This window comes from Zonotrichia albicollis, chromosome 2 (genome assembly GCF_047830755.1).
Source record: "Zonotrichia albicollis isolate bZonAlb1 chromosome 2, bZonAlb1.hap1, whole genome shotgun sequence".
In the NCBI taxonomy this organism is placed as follows: Eukaryota; Metazoa; Chordata; class Aves; order Passeriformes; family Passerellidae; genus Zonotrichia; species Zonotrichia albicollis.
Window position 1 is genome coordinate 31,002,655 of NC_133820.1, and position 24,898 is coordinate 31,027,552.

General features: G+C 39.1%; 1 protein-coding gene across 3 annotated transcripts; it reads right to left on the bottom strand.

The window, feature by feature from the left end:
- Window positions 1-4,416: 4,416 nt before the first annotated feature.
- On the bottom strand, window positions 4,417-24,898 carry MSL3 (MSL complex subunit 3). Of its 3 annotated transcripts, none has more exons than XM_005493445.4 (13): window positions 24,562-24,898; window positions 22,623-22,705; window positions 21,945-22,040; window positions 21,285-21,385; window positions 20,296-20,387; window positions 19,408-19,530; window positions 18,828-18,988; window positions 16,750-16,908; window positions 15,844-16,106; window positions 15,351-15,460; window positions 15,063-15,162; window positions 14,545-14,629; window positions 4,417-5,310 (listed from the first exon to the last, which is right to left on the bottom strand). In XM_005493445.4, the coding sequence occupies exons 1-13, from the start codon at window positions 24,658-24,660 to the stop codon at window positions 5,211-5,213; spliced, it is 1,572 nt and encodes a 523-aa protein (XP_005493502.1). In that variant the 5' UTR covers window positions 24,661-24,898; the 3' UTR covers window positions 4,417-5,210. The 3 variants fall into 3 exon arrangements, with proteins under 3 accessions (XP_005493502.1, XP_074390802.1, XP_074390804.1); XM_074534701.1 differs by lacking the exon at window positions 24,562-24,898 and adding an exon at window positions 23,867-24,460; XM_074534703.1 differs by lacking the exon at window positions 24,562-24,898 and adding an exon at window positions 23,974-24,114.

Sequence of the window (24,898 nt, forward strand, 5' to 3'; positions counted from 1 at the left end):
GCAGCTTATTTCCACCCCAGTATACATATTTTTGGAAGATGTGCTAAAGATGCCAGTGGAGAAAATGTGTAATTTTCACAAAATGAAGGATTTAATATACACATATACATTTTAACTCCAATAACAATCTCCTCGGCATTCTTCCCAAATGTGTTGATAACATTTTTGATGATATAAACATGAAAAGCAGTAACAGCTTTTTACTTCCAATCAGCTTTTTAAATCCTCCTTGACTGCAGACATTTCTCTCAGCATAATCCAGTGCAAGGTTATCCTACAGTAGTGTTTGACAAGTTCCTATCACACATTCCTGACGTAAGGAGTTGTCATGGTTTGACCAGGAAGGAGTGGGAATTCTGGGAAGCTGTGGTCAAACCAATGAAGGTTTTGGGTTTGAGACTGGCGTCCGGTGTGGCCAGTGGGGTTTGGACACACCTCCGAGAATACACAGGGGTTAAAAGCAAGGCACTGCCCTGGCACTTCCTCTTTTGGACATCGTCGGGCGAAGAGGTCAGATCTCTTCCCCCGCCCAGCCCGCTGCTGCTGGGCGGGGGAGGGGCCGCCATGCGGGAGGCCTGGGGCCTGGACAGAGGTGGGGGTTGAGGGGGCTTTCAAGGATGGAAGGGTGGGGGAGCCCCAAGAGACATCGAGATAATCGGGCAGCCAGCCCCTCCCCCCCCAGGAGAGAGAGAGAGAGCCGGCGGCACCGAATGTGATGGCAGCCAGCCAGGAGGAGAAGGGGGGAGGGAGCCCGGCCGGCCGCAGCAGCAGCACGTGTGGGAGTATCATCTCGTCCCAGGACAGACAGAGACTGAAAACTTTTAACCCTTTCTTGCATGATTGGGGCCTTGCAAAAAATGCTAATCCTCCTCGAAGCTGAATAAGAAGGGAGATGAGAGATGAGATAAGATAAGGACCTGGCCCGGAGAATGTGGAGATGATTGGATGGGGAGAGATGATTTGGAGTGGCCTTTTGGCTGGACTTTTCTCGTGGCTATGGACTCAGTTGTTCCTGTGACACAGACTGCATTTAGGGGGAGGCAGTGCCTCAAAACCAGGAAGGTTCTTTGTGAGGACCCCCCGGCCCCAGGGGGTTGGAAAAATATGGGGGGGACAGAGGTCCCAAAAGCAGAGACTGTGCCTTTTTGGAGTGAGACAAGGCATCCTTGAAAGACAACCCTAAAAGCAGCTCTGGTCCATGCCGTCAGTGGTGAGAGCACTGGGCATGGAAGGACGATGTTACAAGCGGCAGAAGGACTTTTTTTCTTCCGGGCGGTGCCGAAGTAACAGAGAAGCACACGAGGTTTCAGTGTGTTTCCAGGAGAAGCCTATGGAACGAGAAGGACTCCTTTCCTCTTCATGAACTGATGTTTGAGTATATTAAAGTGTCGTGCCGGGCTGGGCAGTTGTTTTGGGAGAATGTATTGGATTGGGAAAGTCAGGTGGTGGGGGAGGAGGAAAATGGTTTTTTTTGTAAGGTTTTCAATTCTTTTCTTCTTTTTTTTTCCTTATAGTCCCTCCCTATTTTCCTGTAGTTTAAGTAATAAAGTGGTCTTTATGTTTAAGTTAGAGCCTGTTTTGCTTATTCCTGGTCACATCTCACAGCAGACACCAGGGTGAGGCATTTTCATGGGGGGCACTGGCTCTGTGCCAGGCTCAAACCATGACAGGAGTGACGACACATTTGCTGTTAGCCCACACCAAGTGCCAAGGGAAACCCTATGTGCCTAAGCTTTCAGGATGGGACATGGAAAATATTCTTAATTAACATTTGGTCACATTCACATTCATCATCTCAGCTGAAAAGGACCCCCATGAAAGCCTGAGCTTTAAAATAGGAGCTTGAAAAACACAACAGCAAAATGAAAGGCAACATGGCAATTCTAGACAGTGCACTTGAAAGAACAGTATTGATTTCCTTCTTTTTTTCCTGAAGAATGATAGGTACAGAATCAAGCTTAAAATCAGGAATAAAACAGAAGAATATTAAAGTTTTGTTTTTTCTTCTTTGGTAAACTTTACTGTCTATGTAAAGCACTTAACATAAGGTCAGTTTCATAGTCCTGTGGCACCACATAAAGCTCCTCAAGTACCTTCCTGTGCCAAGTCGGAGCAGGTACTGAAATGAGTCCTACGAGTGCAGCCCAAGTACCTTGGGCGTGCAGGTGGCAGCTCTCTTCCTACCCATCAGCTGCATCATTGCTCCTAAACCTAAGCTGCAATCGCTCTCCTCAGCTTCTTCCCAAGAACAGTCACATCCAAAACATCACACCCACTATGGGAGCACCTCACTCTTGAAGGGAAGTGCAGGACTCACCTCCAGCATGGAAACTTACCAGTGTAATTATCCCACTGTAATTACAGTGCATAATTTCCTGAAATACACAAACAAAACTGCCTTCCCTTGGAAACAGAGCATGTGTGCCTTGTCCAAACAGGCATGTTGGTATGATCTATCACTGCCCATTAACTGCTTCCTCAGCTCCTCTGCTGCTGGGGACTGCCTCTGAAGTCTGCTGGCACACTTGCTCCTCTGAAGGCTCCCACACCTGCTTCAGTCAGGCTTTCATATTCCTCCAGCTAGTCCACGCCATTGTGACTCAGCCAGGTTAGAAAGCACGGTGTGAGTAACTCTACAAACAGCAACTAAACAATGACAAATAGTTAAGTGCATCTTTCATCACCTCAGATGGATGTGGATCCCATCAAGCATCTGATCAGTCAAGGGCACTGAAAGAGTTCCTCCAGATTCACACCGGCTATAAGCTACATTATCAAGCTTCCTGAGTTCAAGAACCCTTGAACATTACATTCCAAGTGAATTTTGGGGCCCACTCTGGTAATTCTCTATATATTTGAAGACCAGTAAGAACTGTCTCTCTTGAGCACTTTGTTTCAAGTTTTTGCAAGTGTCCCACTGCTGCAGCTTAAAAAAATTAGAAATCCGGTATTAAAATTTGGAATGCCATAAATGAGGAGTAATAGTAAAGAGGGATGTCAAAACTGCACATTACGGTAACTGAATTTATAAAACTAAACTGTTAAAATTCAAATATATATTCATGAAAGTTTTATCAGTTAGAAGTGTCAAGAAGCACAAAGGCATACATACAACTTTGGAGAAAAGCTTTTGGTTTTTATGAGAGTAAGATAGTTTGTAATATTACATCCAACGGCAGCCTCAAGAGAATTTTATGAAAAATTCTGTTCACAAAGACTACACTATAACTGGACCATCAGAATTTTTCCCCCCTCACATCTTTTGAGCATCTCCACAAGGCAATACCAACAGTACTCCTGACCCCTTGATGCAGAAATTTTCATTTCAACAGTTAAACAGTCACAAAACGGGACTCAGTTTGTAACGTGTCTTATACTCACAGGTGCAAAAAATGGAACAAAACCAGATCAGTCCTATTACACTTGAGCATTCTTAAAATAGAAAGGATTAATTTTGAAGTTTCAGGCAGCATTCCTAGACTCATCTCGTGTTAGACAGTTTGTTTGTATCTTGATGAACTCTCTTTTAGAGAAACAGCATTTAAACCTAGAATGAAACATGTTGGCAAAGTTTTGATGTACATGGATTCTGCTAGAGATTCAAAACTTCTGTCATTCGAGAATGATGAAAGCTTACAAATACGGGGTTTTCTTGGTACAAGAGAAACGTGTTTAAAAAAGAGTAGTGCTGCTAAAAGGCAATTTTTAGAATTAACAATCATCAAATCTGCATGCATCCATGCCACTGGTTTAACAACTGAGTTCAGTAGACTCTTCATAAAATTACTAAAACCAGAGTAATCCTAATATTTTGAATTCATAAGCTTGAACACACCACAGAACTCTGAAAAGTGACAATGAATATCAACAGCAGATTTTACATTTTTTTTGGCCTTTTAGCCTGAGCCTGCCATTTATGTGTGAAAGAGGATGCCTTCAAATTACTAGTTTCTACAAATGTGAGGAAACTTGAGCTCTGCATTATAGGTGGAAGTTTTCTGAACCAAGAAGGATTACAGAGTCATTAATGCAGTCTGTAACCCAGTCCTGTTTTCTCTCAGTGCTTTTAAAATCTGTGTCTATCTCGATAGAGCCAAGGATTTTGAAGGCCAGTGTTTTAAGTCCTGCATGTGGTTTCCACAACAAGAATTATGTTTCAATTAATTTATACTGAATGTGTTGTCACATTTGTAGGAACTCAGTTCTCACTGAACTGCTATTTCCAGAGCCAAAGTGTCTAAAAAAGTCTAAAGAGACATCCTTCAAGTCTGCAGAAGAACATCCAATGATACAGAAAGGGCTCCTCTCCATATGTTGTCAGTGCTCCCACCTCTCATTATACGCACACTTAGCACCCTTAAAATACTAATTGAGCACGAACAAGATGTTTTAGACAGTCAAAATCACACATCCACACAGCAGCCACTGTGAACTTTATTAAGAAAATAAATGTTTGCCAATTCAAGAGCAATGACTTCACTGACTTTCCCATTTACTTGTAGAAAATGAGTTCTTTCATAACAGCTCTGGAAATCATTTATTGCCAGGTAAATGCCGAATCCCTGGCTGTGTCTGGTCTGCTCAGAACCCTGTCAGCTTTACCATGAAAGGTCTATATACACCTCTGCAAAATGCAAAGTCAGCAACACATCTTTCATTCAAGCAACAAAGTCATTTTTGAGGCAGATGTCACACTAGCCAAACAGCAAAGCCACCTTTACAATAAGCAATCCTTTCTATCATGACAGTTCCACAGATGAAATGTAATTTTTGAGGAAAACAATCCATAAGCTACCAGTCACAAATTCTCTTCATGTAACTGTTTAGTCAAGTCTTATTTCTCAGGCAGGAGAGACTGAAAACACAGCATGGTGATTTATCTTCATGAGAATGTCCTGTTGCCAATGTATCTGCTTTTGCCTCCTTTGCTTTTTATTACTCTGTGTAGTCCTGTGCAGTAAAGTCAGAACAAGGCTTCTTCATTCCTCTGGAGTCAGATTTATATCCAGCCTTCCAAGTGACTCACACCACTGTTTATACACATCTGTGAAAAGCAGTTCTCCATTCCTAAGTAATCCAACCATCATAAAGATATTTTCCAATGTCTTCAACTCCAGAAGTTGTTTAATTCCTTTCTCATCTTGTAGCCATGTAGCAGAATAGCATTGTCATGGGCTATGTATAGCAGGATTTAATCCTTATTAATAGCTTCAGTAGATGGCCCGAGGATTTTTAGTACTGTAGTAGGCTTCACATGCAGCTACATAAGCAGATTCTGGGAAGAAATCATCATGGTATTCTGCTAAAAACCTGAGAAGAAAGCACACCAAAAAAAAGAACAGAATATAAAACATTTAAGAGAAAAGCTTTTTTCAAATTGATTTTTAAGCTCAGCAAAAACACAGCCTGGGAATTAAGAATTATTACTCTTTGAAATTTGGCATACAAAGGATTTGCCCTATTTTTTACAAGTTTCACACAGTGAAAAACAGCCTTCCTCTAGCATTCTGAAATCCAACAAGAATTAAAAAAAAATTCCTCAAGCTCAAAAACAAAACAAAAAAAAACCCCCAAGAAAGTTAAACTATACTCAGAAAAAGAATTCAAAGAACTAGCACAGAAGGAAAAAGAACAGATCTTTCTGCAACTTCTGTAAGTTACCTGCTCAGCACACTACTTTCATTTATGCCCAAACCAGTATTTTCAGTTATCACTTTGGCAGTATCTTATACAAATAGTCAGGATTCATTAGGGAGCCAAACTATATCTTTTAAGGCAAGTAAAGTTATGATTTTTCATATATTTCATGTGCCTTTAGGGTCTCCATCTTTCTGATTTAAATATGGGTTTCAACGACAAAACACATCCTTCACAAATTCAGTACCTTAATTTCATATTTCTGCAAGATGGTCTGCAAATACTATTCAAAGCACCAAGCACCCAATATTTTATCATGTTTTCCTGCTCTGCTAACACGCAACTTTTTCTTTGGTTTAGGACTGAAAATGAAAACAGTGCTGCTACAAACACCAGTAACAAACAGCTAGAATGACTATAAGCTCCCTGTTCCTTCCTTTGAAATCAAAGATACTAGGTATATAAACAGGGGAAAAAGGGCAAAATGGTTATTAAACTCAAGATTACACTCAAGCTGTACTTCAGAAAAAAACCACAAAGACCTTCAAAAATACCTGGATATTAAAGATCAGCATCAATAAGCATGGCAAAATGCTAGCTACGTGTTTTAAGAAACAACAGAAAACAATGTCATTTACAGAATCTGTGCTCTCTCAAGAAACAGTGGCTGGGGTGATGACTTCACTACTGGAAGCTGAAAATATCAGTTTTGCATAGCCAATACTTTGGACATAGAAAGTACAATTTAAAAAAAAATGTTCATGTAAATGGCATAAAAACTACAGGCCTTCTCCAACCTCGCTCACTGCTGCACTGCCTGAACTGGACATGTTCTTTGACCTAAAGAGAGCCAAAGCATCAAAGAATACTGGCAAGGTCCTCTAAATAAAGCATTTATATTCAATAAGAAATATATTAATTGCTCAGAGCTCATAGAAAATGGTGACAGTACAAAACTGCAGATAAATGAAAAAGAGTTGATTTTCCCCCAATCCTTGCAAGTGCTAATCAAATGCTAAACTAGAGTTATAACTAGTTACATCCTACTGGATGTAACTAGAAAAAGCAGTGAGAAATAGAAACTCTTTTAAAAGAAATCAATCCTTTATGGTGTGTCACTGTTAATTTAGAAGGCACATTGTCGACTTCTTCCACACTTCTTTATTTCACAGCAGCTCTGCAATTAACAGTATATAAAGGGACCTAAACGGTTTCTGATGTAAAATGTTTCAAACCACTAAAAAAATAGCAATTAAGAAGCTAATAAAATACCCAAGTCATCAACTGCTATGACCTCTGACTTTAGTTAGCTACAAATCACTTTCTAGGATGAAGGGTTGGTATGAAGCAAGTGTGGAAAAGCCTAAAACTTAACAGACTTGAACCTAACTTTGGATGTACTTAGATTCTATACAGTTAAGATGAACAACAAGCGGTATTTGATTGATAATTCTTCATTATCACACATTAATGACTCCAAGACATTAAAAAAATTACAGGGGCTGATGAAAATCTTACTATCTTTGGATAACATTTAGTAAAACACAGTACTACGAGCTAGATCACAGAAGGGAACATGTTTTAAAAGAACCTTCAGAGGGCATTTGGGCAGCTGACAGTTCCAAGAATTTTATCAGCATGTAATGGGAAACAGGTTCACTTTCTCTTCCAAATTTCCTGACTATTGCTTAAATCATCAGTGATACATGCCAGTTTGGTGCATGCTAAAGTGACAGCTGATACAGATGAGAAATTTTAGCTGAGATGGTGTGCCACAGCTACAACTCAAAAAAAAGGCACAGAGTCAAACATCCATCTCCCTGTTCTTCACATAACAGTTGTGAAAAGCAAAATACCCCAGAGCTAGCAAACACAAATTATTTTCTGCAGAGAAGCAGAAGAAAACTACTGAAGGAACACAGTCAGCCTTTGCCACAATCCTTTCTGTACCTGCATACAAAGAGCAGGGGCCCTTCTGAAGCTGCTTTCGATTCAAAAGACATCAGAGTGCAGAACGCTGGCACAGAAATATTAGGAGTCTCCTAAGACTTTTGCCTACCAGATATTTCACTATTGCTTTGCTCTTGGACAAGCTAAACCAGCATCAAGATCAATTACACTGCTACCTGAAAGTCATGAGCCAAGATTTAAAGACAGAGGGAGCTGTAATTAGCAGACAGAGCCAATATTCAGTAATAGATCAGAAAGCATATTGCAATGGAGCTATTCAGAAATTGTTTAATGATTAACTTACAAATCTGATCCATTCAGTCACCTGCTGCATTATTGCCTCTTTCATTTTTATACTTTTTACAGAGTTCATGTGCATACATCTATAAAGCAAGACTGCTGATGAGCAACCAACTTCTGGGAGGCACAGTCCATACTGACTTGAGACTGCAGGCATTTTTCATCATGAATGTCCTCAAAAACAAACTCATGCTTTATAGTCATGCTTAGAGAACAGAGGTAACATGGCACAATGCAGTTATTTTCCTCCAGCCTCAAGTTCCTAGAAGGGCAACACTTCAGAAAGGTCTAGAGTGGATGGAGACAAGTGGAAAAGACGTGGGCAACTTAGGAATTCCTCAAGCTATGTTCTGATCTTCAAGTGTGGGTTTTTTTAGGCAAGCAACAGCCTCATAAATACACTACCATCTGACTGATTTATACAGGTAGATCTACGAAAAAGAAGAACTGAGTTATCACTATCACATTAGAAGGCACATGTCATGAACATATCTCAAAAAGAGTCACTGAATTAGTATGACTATTAAGAGCATACTCTGATAGGCCTTGCCTTGACACCACCAACAAAATTTATTGCTAGAAGTTTCTGAATGAAGAAAAAGAATTCTTATAAATGTCAGCTACCATCACATGAATAAACTTAGGGACAGCCCAGAAAGTGTGAAAATGACAAAGAAAAGAAAACCTTAGTTTTCAGAAAGACATCCTCAGCCATTAAGGTATAAGAAGACACTGTCCAAAGGAAAAGTTTCCAGGAAGGTGACTTTACAGACCTCTCCTACAGAATTTTAAAAACTAAGCAGATGCTTTGATGAGATCAGTGACCCGTCTGAAAGGCTACTGTAATGATCTATCCAAATTTGCTGGAAGACCATTATGAGTCCTAGCTCTGTGAGTCACCTCATCAAAAGAAATGTCATTTGCAGATTAAGAAGCTACCTCATCTCTGACACTACTACTCAAGTGCAGGATTTGAAAACTAAAAGGCTTTAGGTTCACAAAGAAACATATACAACCATCTGACCCTCACCCCTCCCCAATTTGTAGGCCTGTCTCCATCTGGAAAGTTGTTCAGATGACAAAGTCCATCATAACCCCATTGCAGTCAACAGAAGAAGTGAATTGAGGTTCCAGATATTTGTTCCAACACCCAATGGCTCAAGAACCATGCTAAAGGAGTAAACTGGCCTGTTTTGTTGACTGGACTCTTACCACTCACTGATATACAGAAACTGAGATAATATTCCTTGGCCTTTTAAGAGGAAGTGTGGAGAACCCTGAAGATGCCAAGCTACCATCACAACATTTCCAAGAATCAGATTTAGTGAGTGCAAATTTAATTTTCCCAAGGACCTTTTGGAAAAAAACAGTCCTACAAGAGCTCAATACAGGAGTCCTTGGTTTGTCTTGAGGATGAAGACCCCGTGACCAGACCAGCACAGGCCCCTAGAGCTGCCTTCTAAAAAAGCTACCATAACACATTTAAAGTACTTGGGGCAACCTCTAAATGTAGATACATGATCCAAGCCTCAACTATGGACTAGCAATATGCACATTCAAACTCCCAGGCACCTGAAGATTTGGAAAGCAGAAGGAAGAGAAGCAATCCACAGGGAGAGTTTCATGAACAGTTTTTGGCAATGCAGCAAAACCTTAGTTGAGGACAATAAGCACCAATGAGCACATTCTGCAGACCAAGCAGCTAACAAAGCCCACTGAAAGTAAGAACCTGCACAATACCAGGTACTCAGTGGGAAGCATTCTACCTAAAGGTGCCAAAAGTTTGAGAGGGCCCCTTTCTACCCAACTGTGCATAAAAAATTCCTTCCCTTCAAAGTGTTTCAAAACTTGGAAAAAAATGTTGCTTTACATATTTGTGCACTCTAAACCCAGGTCTCCAATTTATACTCAAAAACTTGATTTTCTCACATTTAGGTTCCAATTCCATGAAGTTTTCTAGTGTGTCATAACCAAGTAACTGGTTAATTCAAAAAATTGAGAGGAAAAAACCCAGTATAATTCAACAATATTAATCAATTAATATTACAATATAAGAAACACTAGCACAATTGCATTCTTTTCCATCTTTCAGAATGTGATTTTTAATTACTTGCCTGTTTGCAACTGAAGCCACAATGACTCACAATGAACAGGAACTCTATTACAAAGCAACTTTGCCTAACTAAAGATGTCTTCTAATTCATTCACCATTTGCAATGATTAATTTTTTCATTCTCAGACACAAATAACCTCTCATAATTGTACATTAGCACAGACTAGTGGTGACGATTCACCACTGCAGTTATAGATAATAAAATTACTACACTCAAAATTTGCTGTCAGCACCAGAGATCTATTTCTTAAAGTTACGTGAAACAACTTGTCATCTTTGTATATACACATTTTATTATTACAGTCCTCTGATTTGGCTTCCTTCTCAGAAAAATTCATCAGCATCAAAATATTTTCCTACCCATGGAACAGAGTGGCACAATAGATAAAAGTATATTTTAGAGTGTCAGTGGGGGTAAAAAAAATATCTTTAAGCTTAAAGGAGATACTGAGTTTTAAATACCTGTGGGTTTTTAACAAAAGTAAAATCTTTGACTACTAGCTGTCCATAATCTGAACTAATACATTGGCCTCATCTAAAAATACTTACTACTAGAAATTTTAGAAGTATTTTAGAAATATTTCATTACTTATTTATTTTTCTGTATTTCATCAAAGTCAAAATATCTGTCTATGCATTTCTATACCACTTCATTTTGCCTTTTTTCCCAAAATGCAAATGCCAGTCTCTGAAATTACCTCAGTGAAGATGGGTCTTGCTCTTGTAAAAACAGACATATTATATCCTCCTCCTAACTCTTAAGTAGCTCCTATTGGTTAACAGACTTGGGAGGGGGCCTCTGATTCCAAAACAGTTTTCCAAGCCAAGGCTGTGTGCAAATTAATGGAAATAGCAAAATAGAAATGGGCACCTTCCTGCCAGTCACTTCTCACCACTGAGGCAACCTTTGGAGGCCTGTTAGGCCCCTCACAATGCCAGGAAATTGTAAAATAGAGCATATGAAGCATTTTATTTCAAAAGCGGCTGAAATAATGGAATTAGTTTAAAGCTAATACTTCCTCTTACTCTAAAGCTATTAACAGGCAAGGAGATTTAATCAGGGGCCTTTCACTAGTCCAATTACCAGTTAGCACCAGTAAGCACCAGCTAAAGCATTAGCTCCCACTGCTTGGTCCGAAAGACTGAATGTGCAGTAAGTGAAATTCACTGAAACCAACTGGTGAGTCTATTTTAGACTGCAAGTACTATGAATTATTTCAGAAATAATTTAAGATTCAGAGTTTTGTACGTAATTTGAGAATCTGATTTTCTTCTGCAAATTCTATTATTGAGAAATAAACTTTCCTGTTTTCCATGAAGAAATTTTCATTTTACACACTTGTAGGAAGCTGGATTAAGAAGGTAGAGTTTCTACTTAACAAGAAAGTAAAAAAGATGCATTTCATACATTTCTTAAAAATATATGCTGTCTGGGAAATTGAGAAAAATCTTGTCTAGCAGCAGTCTGAGGGCATGACTGGAAAATATTATCCATGTTGCATCTCAAAGCTAATTTAATGCATCTATCATGAACTAAGCAAACTCAAGACAACAGGCTCCCAGAAAAAGTATTACATTACATAAGTGTCAGTTTCTCAGCTCGCAGGAGATTAATATTATAAATGGTAAACTATAAATTTTAGCCACAAAATCATAATTCAAAATTATATCAGTATCTACGCAAGAACTAAATCAGTTGTGCACTGCATGAAAGTTTTATTTAAGAATACATAAACTACTAATGCTTGGACTACTCTACTAGACATCAAAGAAGATTCAGGAGTAGTTTAATTAATGCAAGCAGACCCATCAATCCTTTGCCTGCTATTAGAGAAATAAAGAAAAGGAGAGTACTTCAGCTTCTCACTCAAGAGCAGTTCACTTAAAAAAACCCCAAAAATAATTAAGCAGTCCTAAGTAAACTGGCTGCTATTACCTAATGCATACAGATGTTGTAGGGAAGATCTTACTGTTCAAAAGTTAAGCCAGAACAGAACTGATATAAAATATTTATAATAATCACTCATTAATCTTTTAATTCCCAAAAAGGAAAAGACAGATATGAAAACTGAAGAACTAGTACTGATGCCTAAAGATTTTTAGGTTTTTGTACCTTTCATGTATTTGTAGCTTGGTAGACTGCTAAAGCATGGCTGTAGTTTCCAGCAATTTTCCTACCTTTCTTCCCTACATTTAGAAACTATAAGCTAACCTTATAAATATTGTTTAGTCTTACTCCAAGACGAAAACCAACTACACAGACATTCTGTTTTCCAACCAGAACCTGGACCAGACATAAAAAAAGTGGGACAAAAGAAACCTCTGCCTTCAGTGGGGCAGGACCCCAGGGATTTATTACCTAACCAATTAACCTTTTAATTGGACAGTATATGGTAAGTATACCACTTGAATGACTTCATAAAAATTGTGGAATTACTATACAACGTGTGATTTTTGCCATATTGTCTACCTGAAAGCTTTCAAGTAAAGGTTTGCTTTTATATTCACTCTAACATTGTTGGGAACATCAATGCTATTTTCGAGGCATCAGTACAAGATGTCACCTCAAACTCAAGTTTTCTTGTGATTAGAACCAGAAAATGCAGAACTATTTCTGTGATAAAAATCAAGCGCGAACAAATGTCTAGAAAATAACTGTTTGACCACTGTCAATGACAAGCAGCATGAAAAATAAATACCCAAATGAAAAAAAATTCAAAGCACCATATGAATAGATATTGATAAAAAAGTATCTAATGATTTGTATTGGTTTCTGTTGCCCAGTAGCATTAGCTGACAAGGAAAGTAGACTAAGGAAGTATTTATAACAAAGCTACCTAAGATCAAATGCTTCCTACAACAGTAACTGTAACTTTGAAGCTTTCTTGACACTGTCAAAAAAGAAAGTGCTTGGAAAAAAACAGCCTTCATATCTGCTCTAACAGATATGTGATATCCACATTATGCTTGCCTTGTGGGGCTCATTTGGTTTTGTTGTAGCCTGGCCTCAAGGACTGAAGCACACCTCTGGTTAAGTGTTTTCTGAAAGGAATGCATGTTGTGTATTTGGAGGACACTTCACCACAACACAAAGCATGGAAAAGGGGAACTACTGAAAGATTTGCTTCAAAACCACAGTTCTATCTCCCCTAAAAATGCTGGTGTGGAAACATGATGTTTATTTCTATTTATAGATGACTACACGTTTCAATGAAATGCTCAGATGGGAAAGTAAAACACATACAGATACTATCACTAGAAACTTCAGTTCCCTTAAGCAACCCTTTCCCAATAAGCAACCTTTATTTTATGGGGTGTAGGGGACATGTTTCTCGTTCCATCTATTCTACTCCATTAAAGACTATCCACAGCATGGATATGAAAACATGCTTATTAAAGACACTAAAGAACAGAGATCTGCTCTGATCAACACAGAAGAATCTGAACAGTCAAAAGTCTGATAAAAACTGGTCTGATCCACAGCGAGTTAAGCTCTCTAAAAAATATTCACTTCAAGCAAAAATCATCTTCCAAAAATGAGCTCTAATTCTTTTGATTTAAAAGTATTTTGAAAGCCAACGAGGATCTGACAAAAGAGATGCAAAATGGAATCAGTAAAACTTGAAAACTAATTGCTCCCAGAGAAAAACTGTGTATTGTAGAAACTTTAACATTGGAAACCTTTTTTTATTTTCAATAAGTAATTAAAGTAAAATCATTTTAAAGCTTTCATCTCCCTGATATCTAACACAAAGTTTTTTTTATGCTGGTGTAATACTATGTTACCTTTCCCTATGTCACTGACCAAATTTAAGTTACAATTTCCATATCTGTTTTATTACCAGCTACAACACCTTTTCCTGAAAGTTTTCCTCAGCAATTTTGTTTTCCAGTGTACTGACACTGCACAACACAGAGCAACACTAGATATCTAACCACATGCTCAATGTCATGCAGAAATACTAATTACAGTACCTGATAAACCAATCTGATCATGGGGCAGGTATGACCTTACTGACTCCAGTGGCGGAGCTAGTGCAGCCACAAAGAGTTGTGTATCCCTACAAACCACTGCACTGCATCACAGAGAAACCTTTCTGTTCAAAGCTCAGTTAAGACAGACATTTCTTTTAAGAAATCACCATAATTAAAAACACATTGTGAAGACCAAGTTTCTCCTCCTGCTAATATTGATTAAAAAATACCAATGCAGACTCTGCATTTCTTCATAAAACATGCTACTTAACCAAGTCAGACTTGTCATTCTATACACATCAATAAACTTTCACACTTCAGTTCTATATCAATGTGTTTATTAAAATTCAAAGTAGAAAATTCTGGTTCCCTTCAAGTGGAATTAAAAAATAAAACATCTTATATTCATCTTTACTCAAATTGCTATTATAAAAAAGGGTATACTAACTTTATCCTAATCTTGTAGTTAGAGAAAATCAGTATTTTATTTTAAGCCTCCTTTGCCATTCCAGGACATTTAGATCTATGTAACAATAGAAACACTGCTGCGGTACACTGTGTCACATTACCTCAGAAACATCTCAAAGTGTTTTACTAAAGCCTTCAGGTTTTTGTCAGGAAAGCACATCTTCCCCAGTATTTCTGGTAGTTTTACTGTGAATAAAAGAAATAATGTTTATACCTCTTCTTGTAAATGCAACTTCAAATTACTTTTATCCACTACATAGAAAAGAATATAACAATTTCTTCTTACCACAGACCCCACTTTTCCCTGCAAGCTACTTTTGATCTTTCAAATCCTTAATAAACAGAAACATGCTGAGAAGGTGAATGATGCTGGGTTTAATGATGTTTGACAGTGTACTGGAAGTAACACTGCTTTGCCTTTCTTAAATGAAGGCATACAGAGCCAATAAAAGATAACCAAATCTATGGATAGCCTAAAGTTCCAAACAGATTAAAATGTACATTCCTCCAAGAATAAAAATAAATTTAATAAAGCAAACAGAAAAATCACACAGATAACAGGACTGGAGAAAAAATATAAAGCAACTTTGATTGAGCAGAGAATTTTGCATTAGTTTACCAAACATCCTCAGCAAATGTTGAGATCCATAGATATATGAAGGAGGTGGTGGTTGATCACTTGGTGGATAATTCTCTGGCATCAATTTCCAGGACAAAACCTATAGATAGAATATGAAAATACTGGTTATGAAAATTTTATAACATCGTAAATAATTTAGAATGTACAGAACTTCAAATTCAAAGATGAAATAAGTAATACCAACAAAATCTTTTCTTACATAGCCTTACTCTGAGGTCCACAAAACATTTAATCATTACATCTAGGACAGAAACATCAAAATGTTACCTCATTCAATTCGTTGTTTCTTCTACCTTCAAAGCCAGTAAACACCGTGCTCCCTTCTTTGCTAGGAGTCAAAGTTATAGGTGAAGATGACCCGCTATGGACAGGGGTTTCTTCAAAATGAAAGGAAAAACAAAACAAAAGAAAAAAGAAAAATTTTATTACTTGTAAACTACTACCTGGAACTATAAGCCATTAAATGCATCTAAGGCCTGCTGCTAAAATGTTTGAAGTCTTAAAACACTGAAATTCAATAAAGGTTATCCTAAAATAGACTCTCAGAAAAGCAGCTCATTGCATTCTGTGGAAAAATATCCCAAAGTACTGACAATATTGCCTTGTATTTCTCTCTTCGGTAATGAGGCCTCAGAGTTAAAGAACTGATACAAGAAGTTAACGACTTCCATTTCTTTCTCTGAGTTTACAGCCCATGCAGGACTAAAAGAACAGAATTTCATGCTTTGTTTAGGCCCACAATGTAAGAAGAAAAGCCTACTTTTTTCCAGGTGCAGGAAGAGCTTTGGCATGGAGGCGGGGGTGTCGAGGTGCCGCCGTTTGGGCTGCGGGGACGCGCTGCTCTCCGACAGCCTGTCACAGTTGGAGCTGTGGCGCGTCGAACGCCTCAGAGACTGCAGGATCTCGGGCTCAGCTTTCCTCCTCTTCGGCGTGGCTGGCTCCCCTGTGGTGGGCTGGCTGTCAGTCGACTGAGGTGTGGGTGGATTCAGCAGAGGAGGGCTTGGGGAAAGTTCCTCCTGATTTCTAGGTAATTAGGGCAGGTTTACAGAATTGAGATGGTCAGGGCTCTAGCAACAAAAGAAATTCTTCTAGTTTCACAGATCTTATTTGTAGCTATGATATTTTCTGAAAAATCCTTTCTTTAGGATTTTTCCTCCTGAGAAGCTGAGAGGCCTCAAGAACAAAATGTAAACAATGGTTATCTGCTGCTGTGGAATGCAACAGGTGCATCTGTGATTGGTCTCATGTGGTTGTTTCTAATTAATGGCCAATCACAGTCAGCTGGCTCAGACTCTGTCTGAGACACAAGCCTTTGTTTTTCATTCCTTCTTTTTCTATTCTTAGCTAGCCTTCTGATAAAATCCTTTCTTCTATTCTTTTAGTATAGTTTTAATATAATATATACCATAAAATAAGCTTTCTGAAACATGGAGTCAGATCCTTGTCTCTTTCCTCACCCCAAGACCCCTGTGAACACTGTCACACTTATTGAACACTTTTATTCAGGGAAAACAGTCTCCTTCCAATAACTATTAAAGTGAGGAGTTCTTCCACTGAAATCTATTCTCCAGAAGTATACTTATCTTCAAATTAGTTAAGAACCAAGGATACCACATTCTCCTACCTTTTGAGATAAGGCATATTAAACTTCTTATATCTAACCTACCTGTTGGTATTTGTTGAGTTTTCTTTGATGGGAAGAAAGAATTTTGATGAAGTCACCTTCTTAAATTGAGCTTGTTCATAAGGATAGAGCAAAATTAAGGGAAGTGTGAAGTCAAAGGTTATTCTCAGCCCATCCACCATCTCTTTACATAGCTCGACACTAGAGGGGAAAAAAATTATGAATTTCAAAGTTGCATGACACTATTTTTCAGCATAGTTGCACAAAAATTGCTCAATAATACAGTCGATTAACATCATAAATACAATATGGTGATTCAATCACTAAGTAATGATAACTGATTAAAAACACACTTAAAAAGAAGGTGATTGCTCTTGTTAACTTCAGAAATACAAGTTCTTTTAAAAGGTCTGCTTCACAACCTCAAACAAAATCACAGAACTATTATATTACACTATTCACTAAACTAATAAAATCTACTGTGGAATATATAAAGTTCGTTAGATGTTTTTCAGGTAAACATTCTTTTGGTTTTCCAAGTTCACTATGCTGAAAAAGAGGCACCTGTGCACCAGAACAAGTAAGTACTCAATAGACTGAATCTCTGTCTAAAAGGCATAAGCAGAATTTGACCTATAGCTGCTAAGCTGCAGTTGAGCTGTGCTTAAGAGTTATCCAGTGAACCAACAAAACCAGATACATTTGCATGGGAGAGCAGTTTCCAATGGTCTGTTCTCCTAATTAGAGCACTACATTTGGAGGCTACCAGGAATTTCAGTTTCAGGTCTGTGTGGAAGACTTACAAGGTTAGGTGGTGACTATACAAGCTATTACAAGAACCAAAAACACAAAGTGCAGCACACCTTCAATACCTCTCACCTTTGTGAAGGTATTCCCCTCTCACGTTTCAAGTGCACATATGTGTATGGTTAACAATTTGATTCTCCCAAAATGATCCATGTTAGAAATTCCAAACCTCCAATATTTCATACCACCTACTAAAACTGATACACATGAATTGGGCCAGGGGACCATCATGTGCAGAAATTTTATAAATCCAAGGTCAATAACCTTTAGTGTTAGAGCACTAAGGGAAAAACAATGAAGATGTCAGCTGAATTTCTCCCACTTAATGATCAGTGAAACTATACCTTTATTTTACTAAAACATTGTTTTTATTGAGGAAGTTACTTAAACATAAACCTGTAAAAATCATAATGTGTGTAAAACCTTCTGTTTATATTTCTGATATTTTATCTAACCTTTTGTTTGGGAGATTATACTACAAAGAAGGAAAAGCATCAATCTGTCAAAGAATGAATGACACCAACATAAAACAAGAAACTCAGGCTAAAATACTTCAAGGAATAGCATAAATACACACCATTGAAATAGAACACTAACACAAGTCAGGATTTCTTGTTGATAAAAATAACAAGATTTCACCCCATTGTACTTAGATAGAAGCAGTCTTATCTAATATCAAAAATCTTTAACATAAGAGAAAAAAATCCCCAAAACAATAAAAAACCACTACACTGCAAAGATGTATGGTCAATGCATTTTGTAACATGGTAGAAGAACAGACAGCTCAGCTGAGAAAACAGACTAAAACATGAATTTCAACAAATCAGGATTTTTGTTACCACATCCCTACATACTGACTCTAAGATTTAAGATCATATATCCACTTAAAACAAACCAACAACTTGCACTTGGAGATCTTCATAAGTGTTTGTATTAAATTTTTATCCTTTTTAAAACATGAACCTGTTCAAGTTTATCTAAGTAGGCTATTCTTATATCAGATATGAAATTCTCCACATTGACAATAGCAACACATTCTTCAAAACAGATCTCAATATTTAGAATATAAGAATTTACAAGATAAAAGAGAATATTGATATTTTTGCATAATGTCTTTTCAGAGTACAGGGACTCTCTCACTGGTAAACAAGTAATCAGTGTTACTCTGCTATAGTTATCTGTCAAATACTTTGAGCCCTGTAAATAGATACACATTATGGTATAAGCTCACAGAAGTGAACAGCCATAAAAGACAACACAGAATGCAAGTTCATTCTCCTTGTAACAACAACAGTGGACTAAAGATTACTCACTTCTTCTCTGGTGGCACATAATGAAGATTCATATTAGCATGTGGAGTCATCTGATGGTGCCGAGACCTTTCATTGGCTGAAAAAGCAGCATTAATTGCAAAGTGTTTTACATATGACTCCAAGATGGTTATTATATTTGTCTGGCAAGGAAGCTTCACTAGCTGAAAAAGAAACAAAAAAGAATGTCTTCTAAAAACAGTAACTTATAATGTACCAACTAATTTAGTAAATATCTAGTGCATAAAGCAAATTCAGGACTGTGTAATTTCAACCCTTAAACTGAATTTTTTATCAATATCAGGAGAAAGAAGAAACATGGTCAGATTAAGAAGCCTGATGCATTTCCAGCTTTCAAAACCAATCTGCATTCTAAAGTACCATGAGGAACCACAACAGTACACTGCTGAATATGACAAGCCACTGTTATAGCTATAGAGAATGCTACTCCCTACACTCTTTGTATTCTTCCTTGCCCTGAGCTCAAATGAAGCTAAAAAGGTGAAGTTAAAAACTCCAGTTGTATAAACAAAAACTACCTCACACCCTTATGCACATTAGAACCCCAACTTTTATTTTATACCCTTTTTCTTCTATTAATATAGTAGCAGTCTTCCTCAAGCTTCTTTTTCAAGACTTCAGGAATTTCTATGCTTATTGCTCTTTCTTCCATGTCCCTTTTTGTATGAGTGTCTTGTTCTTCTTTCTACAACAGATCAGTGAAAGAAAACAATATATTGGTTGTGAAACAATAACTCCAATAGTAAGGATACAAGTGGATAATAGGCTTAAACTATTTAACAATACTGCTCTTGAAAGTATCTGCAAATTCATTTTTAAATTTTTTTTTTAATTTAATGTTCTCTTAAGTATTTAACTTTTTAAAAAGCAAACAAATTTGTTAGGTGTTGCTGTTGCAGATCAACCACACTGTAGTTGTTAAAGTCTACACATCTTCAGATCAACTGTTTACTGTGGAAAAATAAATGTTTTTTTTTTTTCTTGAAAACAGAACAGTCCTCTCTACATTTTAACTTAAGACCAGGGTTGACATGCCTGTCTCACAGTAAAATACATGACAAACATCCTGCTGCTATCAGTTTGTTCAACCTGCATAGACAAGCAAATTTTTACGGCACCCACAAAAGTGGAAAATCTAGTCTGCTACATTTTCTCCACATGAGTCTTTTGTGTAGAATGAGAGGGGGGAAAAAAGTGTATTTTTAGCAGTATATCATACAGTTCTATAAGAAATTGACATTGTACAATTTTCAAAATCACAATCACAGTAAACACCAGGAATAAGAAAATTATGCTTTTAATTCCAGCTAAATAACCAGTTGTGGCCTATATTTTATCTACTTCAATTTTCCCAGAGTTTCAAGTGCAGATGATAATAAATACTAAATACTATTAATACTAATACTTAATACTAATAAATACTATTAACTTAAGGAACACACAAAAATACCATTTCTGTCCTCTCATCTATGTCACTTTCTTCACTCTTTATTTCTTCATCTGTTCCTTCATCACTGTCATCAGAAGAAGAACTACTTATAGCTGCATAAAAGAGATTTCACATATTCATTATTACATTACAGAGGTTATGACCAGTCAGTTTGAGGCCTCAATGCAAAAAAACCCAAAAACCAAAAAACCCAACCCACTAAAAAACCACAATTATCTTGTTATATTTAATGAGGATGAGTAATTCTAATTGAATTAAACATGCATTATTTACAGCCCACTACAAATATTTTAAACATGTGAGTTATTAGGAAGTATTCTTGCCTCCTCTCTAACTGAAAAACATTCACTTTTAAAAGCTCCCTACATTCCTGAGCACCCACATTTTCATTGGACTTTATTTCTCCACAGAGGATTAACATATTAATCACTCAATCAAAAGTCATGAATCTGTGCAGCAGCAGTTCCCAGAACATCAGTTAAGTGCCAGCCAATGTTCCTGCTGGCTTTCTAGTCACAAAGGAAAATGCAGGAAATTAAAAATCTGGCTTGAAAGTGAAATCAGACAGTCAGCTGACAAGAAACAGACCTTTGTGTGAGGTAGACTGGGGAAAAAATGATCTTATTGCCCTCAAAAATACACAAACACTAGCAGGGAAATGTTGTGTTTCCGAACATCAAACGAAGAAATCTGAAGGGTTCTCACACCTATTAAAACTACAATAAAGAAAACAGCATTGAGCTCTGAAATCACTGATTAAAGCAGTTGAATAGAAGAGATGCAAGGAGATGCCTCTGGACTACAAGAAGAAAACAGATATTCCAACTTAACAGATGCTTAGCATGAAACATAGTTCCCACTCTTCATATGACTGCCTTTGAGTATTTCAGATAGGAAGGACCAGGATACTCCCATGGCAACTGACACCATGCACTTATCCCCAAGGTCAAGGCATCCCACCAGTCACCAAAGCAGGAAAACAAACTCACAGTTTTCACTACTCTCATCATTTTCTTCAGCAGGAAGGCTTTTTAACACAGAGTCAACACCAGGCAACCTGCAGCGTCTCTTCTTTCTTCCCTTTCTTCTCCTACAGAATGTAAAATGGTTCACTGACATCTGGGTAATATTATTTCATTTCTTTATCCTAACTAATTTGATTATGTGCAAATGCACAGGAAACCTATGTTTGAGTTATTTTCATTAATTAAACCTGAAATTATTTGGACAATGCTTATTTGAGAGTGGATACCCCAATGTCTGTACATTACCTCACATTCATGTTCTCAAGCACATCCTCTAGCCATGGCTAACCAATATTAGATTATTGCCTTTGGCCCAAAAATACTTCATGTTTTCCTGAAGTATTTTGCAAGTATATTTCTCTGGGAAGATGCAGATCCAACACACAGGCATTTCACAGCAATAGTTAAGAATAACACAGCTATTGAGTTGTTAGTCTTTTAGAGTGTTAGTAACAATCCACATGTCTCTAGCTTAGAGAAGCTCTCTAGAATGCACTGACTGCATTATGCATCTATCTACCACCTACAGCATGAGCTCACATCCAGGTGTCTACAACTGAGCTTGGCATCTGTCTGAATCTGAAAGTGAATCTCATTTCTTTTGAGGCCAAAAGTATTCCTTACATGCGAGCCACAGCCTTCCGTGCCAATTTACGCTGTAATCTGCGGTTTTCGTCTGTATCCCGAAGAACATGATCTTCAGCTGCCCATCTATCCCAGCTAAGGACAGGTCAAAAGAAAGTAAAAAATTACTATGAATATATGCCACTCATGATTGCCAATAAATTAATACACTTTAAATCTACAAGGGACTTGTTTAATGCCATTCAGAAGCAACCCCTGCATCACAAGGTTTGCACTCTTCTCTGCTGACATGGCTTCAGCTCTCACGTTGCCATCTAAAATCTGTTCAAGCCTTGACTTAATCCAAAACAGCATTTCTAGCACTGACACATACTATCAATCACAGTCAAGACACTGCACTCATGTACTGATAATCAAACAATCCAGGGCTAGATTTAACAAAGCATAAAACTTTCATTAATGGAAACTTAGGTGCCATAAGTATATAGCACAGGTAGATATCCCATAAGGTTTAAACTCACATCTATCAAACCGAGTAACTGAAATTTATGGATACAGACAAATGTCAACATGAGCAAGTATATTAAAGGCATTCACAAAAACAAAATACTCCAGCAGACAATAGTAGTTTGATATTCTATGCAAAGCCTATCTTTGCAGAATAAAACAGAAGAAATGGAAGAACTGAAACCACACCACTGAAACCAAGGCGCTTACCTTCTGTTCCAGCCGTTAAAATGGATCAGATATTCTGGAATCTTTCTGCCTTTCTCATCTTTTCCAACAACAATATCAACAATCTGAAACAAATATTGAAGGGTACATATTAAAAAGCTTGAGAGAAAGTAAATCATCAGGTATTTAGAAAGTTTATGCAAAAAGAAAAAAAAGAAAATTAAACAGACTTGATATGCTGCCAGTTAATATTGACATGAACAGGATTATACTAAATAATCAGAAAACTTAGCTTTCTTGTTGACTACTCCTAACATTGCAGACTACTCACTATCTTGGTTCTATCCTCAAAAGTCCCATGCTTTCAAGACAGACAAAGGGAAACATCAAACAGTGCAGTAGCACAGTGTGGATATGCAGATTTGGGCTACTTACACTTTCTCTTCTGTGCTGTCTGCTCAAGCGCCCTAAGCAGGAAACACAGTTTTCTGTACATAAACCATAGACATACTGCTCTGCTGAACACCACAGACTCTCAGCCACAAAACATTAAGAGGCTTTGGGAATATCTCAACCCTTGTTTTCTTCCATTTTTACAAATGTGCAATGGCCAGTCTGAAAGGGCCTCCACCTCAGAAGAAAAAGATATGGTGTCTATACTTGAGTAGCTTTCAATACAGATCATTATCAGTACTTAGGCTACTAGTGATGTTTCAATTTGGGTGTCCAGAATTTAAGAACTATTGATGGATTCAGACAGTATGCTGTTTACAGTACTTGACAGTAAAGAAGAACAGGTACAATGCATTCTTGTACTCAGGTTATAGGTTTATAGGGATAGCAACTACAGCTACCAGGTTGTTAGAACATTGGAATAAATATACCAACAGAAGGGCAGTCCAAAATATTACAGGATGGTGGCATTCCTAAACAAAAATGTTTGAGAAACACGGATAAGCACACTCACAAACCTGCAGCAAAAAGTACTAATTTCATCAAGAATCCAGCTACAACACTTCCTTTTTTATCCCTCTCTGTAACAAAAAAACATCCAGAATTCTGTTTCTAAGTCGGACACAGACGATTCAGGATTGAAAAATAATCTTGTGTACCACTGATACCTTAAACCAGCACTATTTACATAAAGCTCTATCATTACTCTCACTACCCTTACGGTTAGGCCCTAACTGAGGCAGTCACCTCTTACTGCAACACCTACGGCCCACCGAGCACTGCTCACTCTCCTATTTCCGCATATTCTCCTTCACCAGCGCTACCACTTATACCTTTCTGAAACGCAGAGGGGCGGGCAGTAAGCGTGGGAAAGCGTGACAGGAAATAGATCCAGCTACACTACAAAACTGCAGGGGTGGCAGCAAGACTTCAGAATTACTTTGCAGGTGTTCAGCCGGGAGCGGCCGGCGGGAAGCGCGGCCTGCGGCACTCCCAGGGCGGCTCGGGGCCCCGCTGTCTACCTGCCGCGGCGGGCAGGCCCCATCGCCTCTGCTCCCGGCGCGGCCAAGGCCTAGAGGCTCCCAAACAGCCGCTACGCGCACCCCCAGCCCCGGGGCTCCCGTGGCGCGGGGAGAGAGCTGAGCCCCACCGGGGCACCGGCCTGAGCCGCCCGCAGGGAGCAATAACGGAGGGAGGCCAGGCCCGGCGGGGACGGCACCGCCTCGCTTCGTCTCCCTGTCCCGTGGCGGCCCCCGCACCGCGGCCTCCCCGCCTGCACCCTCCTCCCCGGGCCGGCGCCCGCTTCCCGCAACAAGTGCAGCTGCCGGCGGAGCCGCGTCCCCGGCCGGGCCCAAGGCCGCTTCCCGCGCCGCCTCCCGCCCGGGGGCGCACCCAGCGCCCGGCGGGAGCGGTAACGGGAGAGCAGGAGCCGTAACGGGAGCGGGCGGGCCGCGCGCCGGCCCCGCCCCGCGCCCTCCCGCCCGGGGAGACGCGGGAGGGGGAGGCAGGAGCGCGCGCGGCCGGTCACCTTGGCATCATAGAGCACTTTGGCTTTGGTGGGGTCGGGCTCGAAGCAGAGAACTCTCTCTCCCCGGTGGAACTTAAATTTCATTCCCCGCGAGGTCATTTGTTCATCATGGCGCAAAGGAGAGGAGCCCCGCCCGCTCCCGCGGGGAGGTGCCGCGGACGACCCGGCCCCGCCCCGCCCCCGGCTCCTCCGGCGGGGGCGGGCGGCCGGGACCGAGAGGGGATGCAGCGCCCGGCTTCCTCTGCCCTCGGCGGGGGAGCGGCGTTCGGCCCCGGGCGCTGCGGCGACGCGCCGCCCGCCTGTGCCCGCCCGTGCCCGCCCCGCCGGTCACGCGGGG

Coding starts and splice junctions, on each gene's coding strand:
- MSL3 (XM_005493445.4), bottom strand. CDS start 24,660: ATGACCTCGCGGGGAATGAAATTTAAGTTCCACCGGGGAGAGAGAGTT. Junction 22,041..22,622: donor TTTAACGGCTGGAACAGAAG/GTAAGCGCCTTG, acceptor ACCTGTCCTTAG/CTGGGATAGATGGGCAGCTG. Junction 19,531..20,295: donor TAGATGAGAGGACAGAAATG/GTATTTTTGTGT, acceptor GATCTGTTGTAG/AAAGAAGAACAAGACACTCA.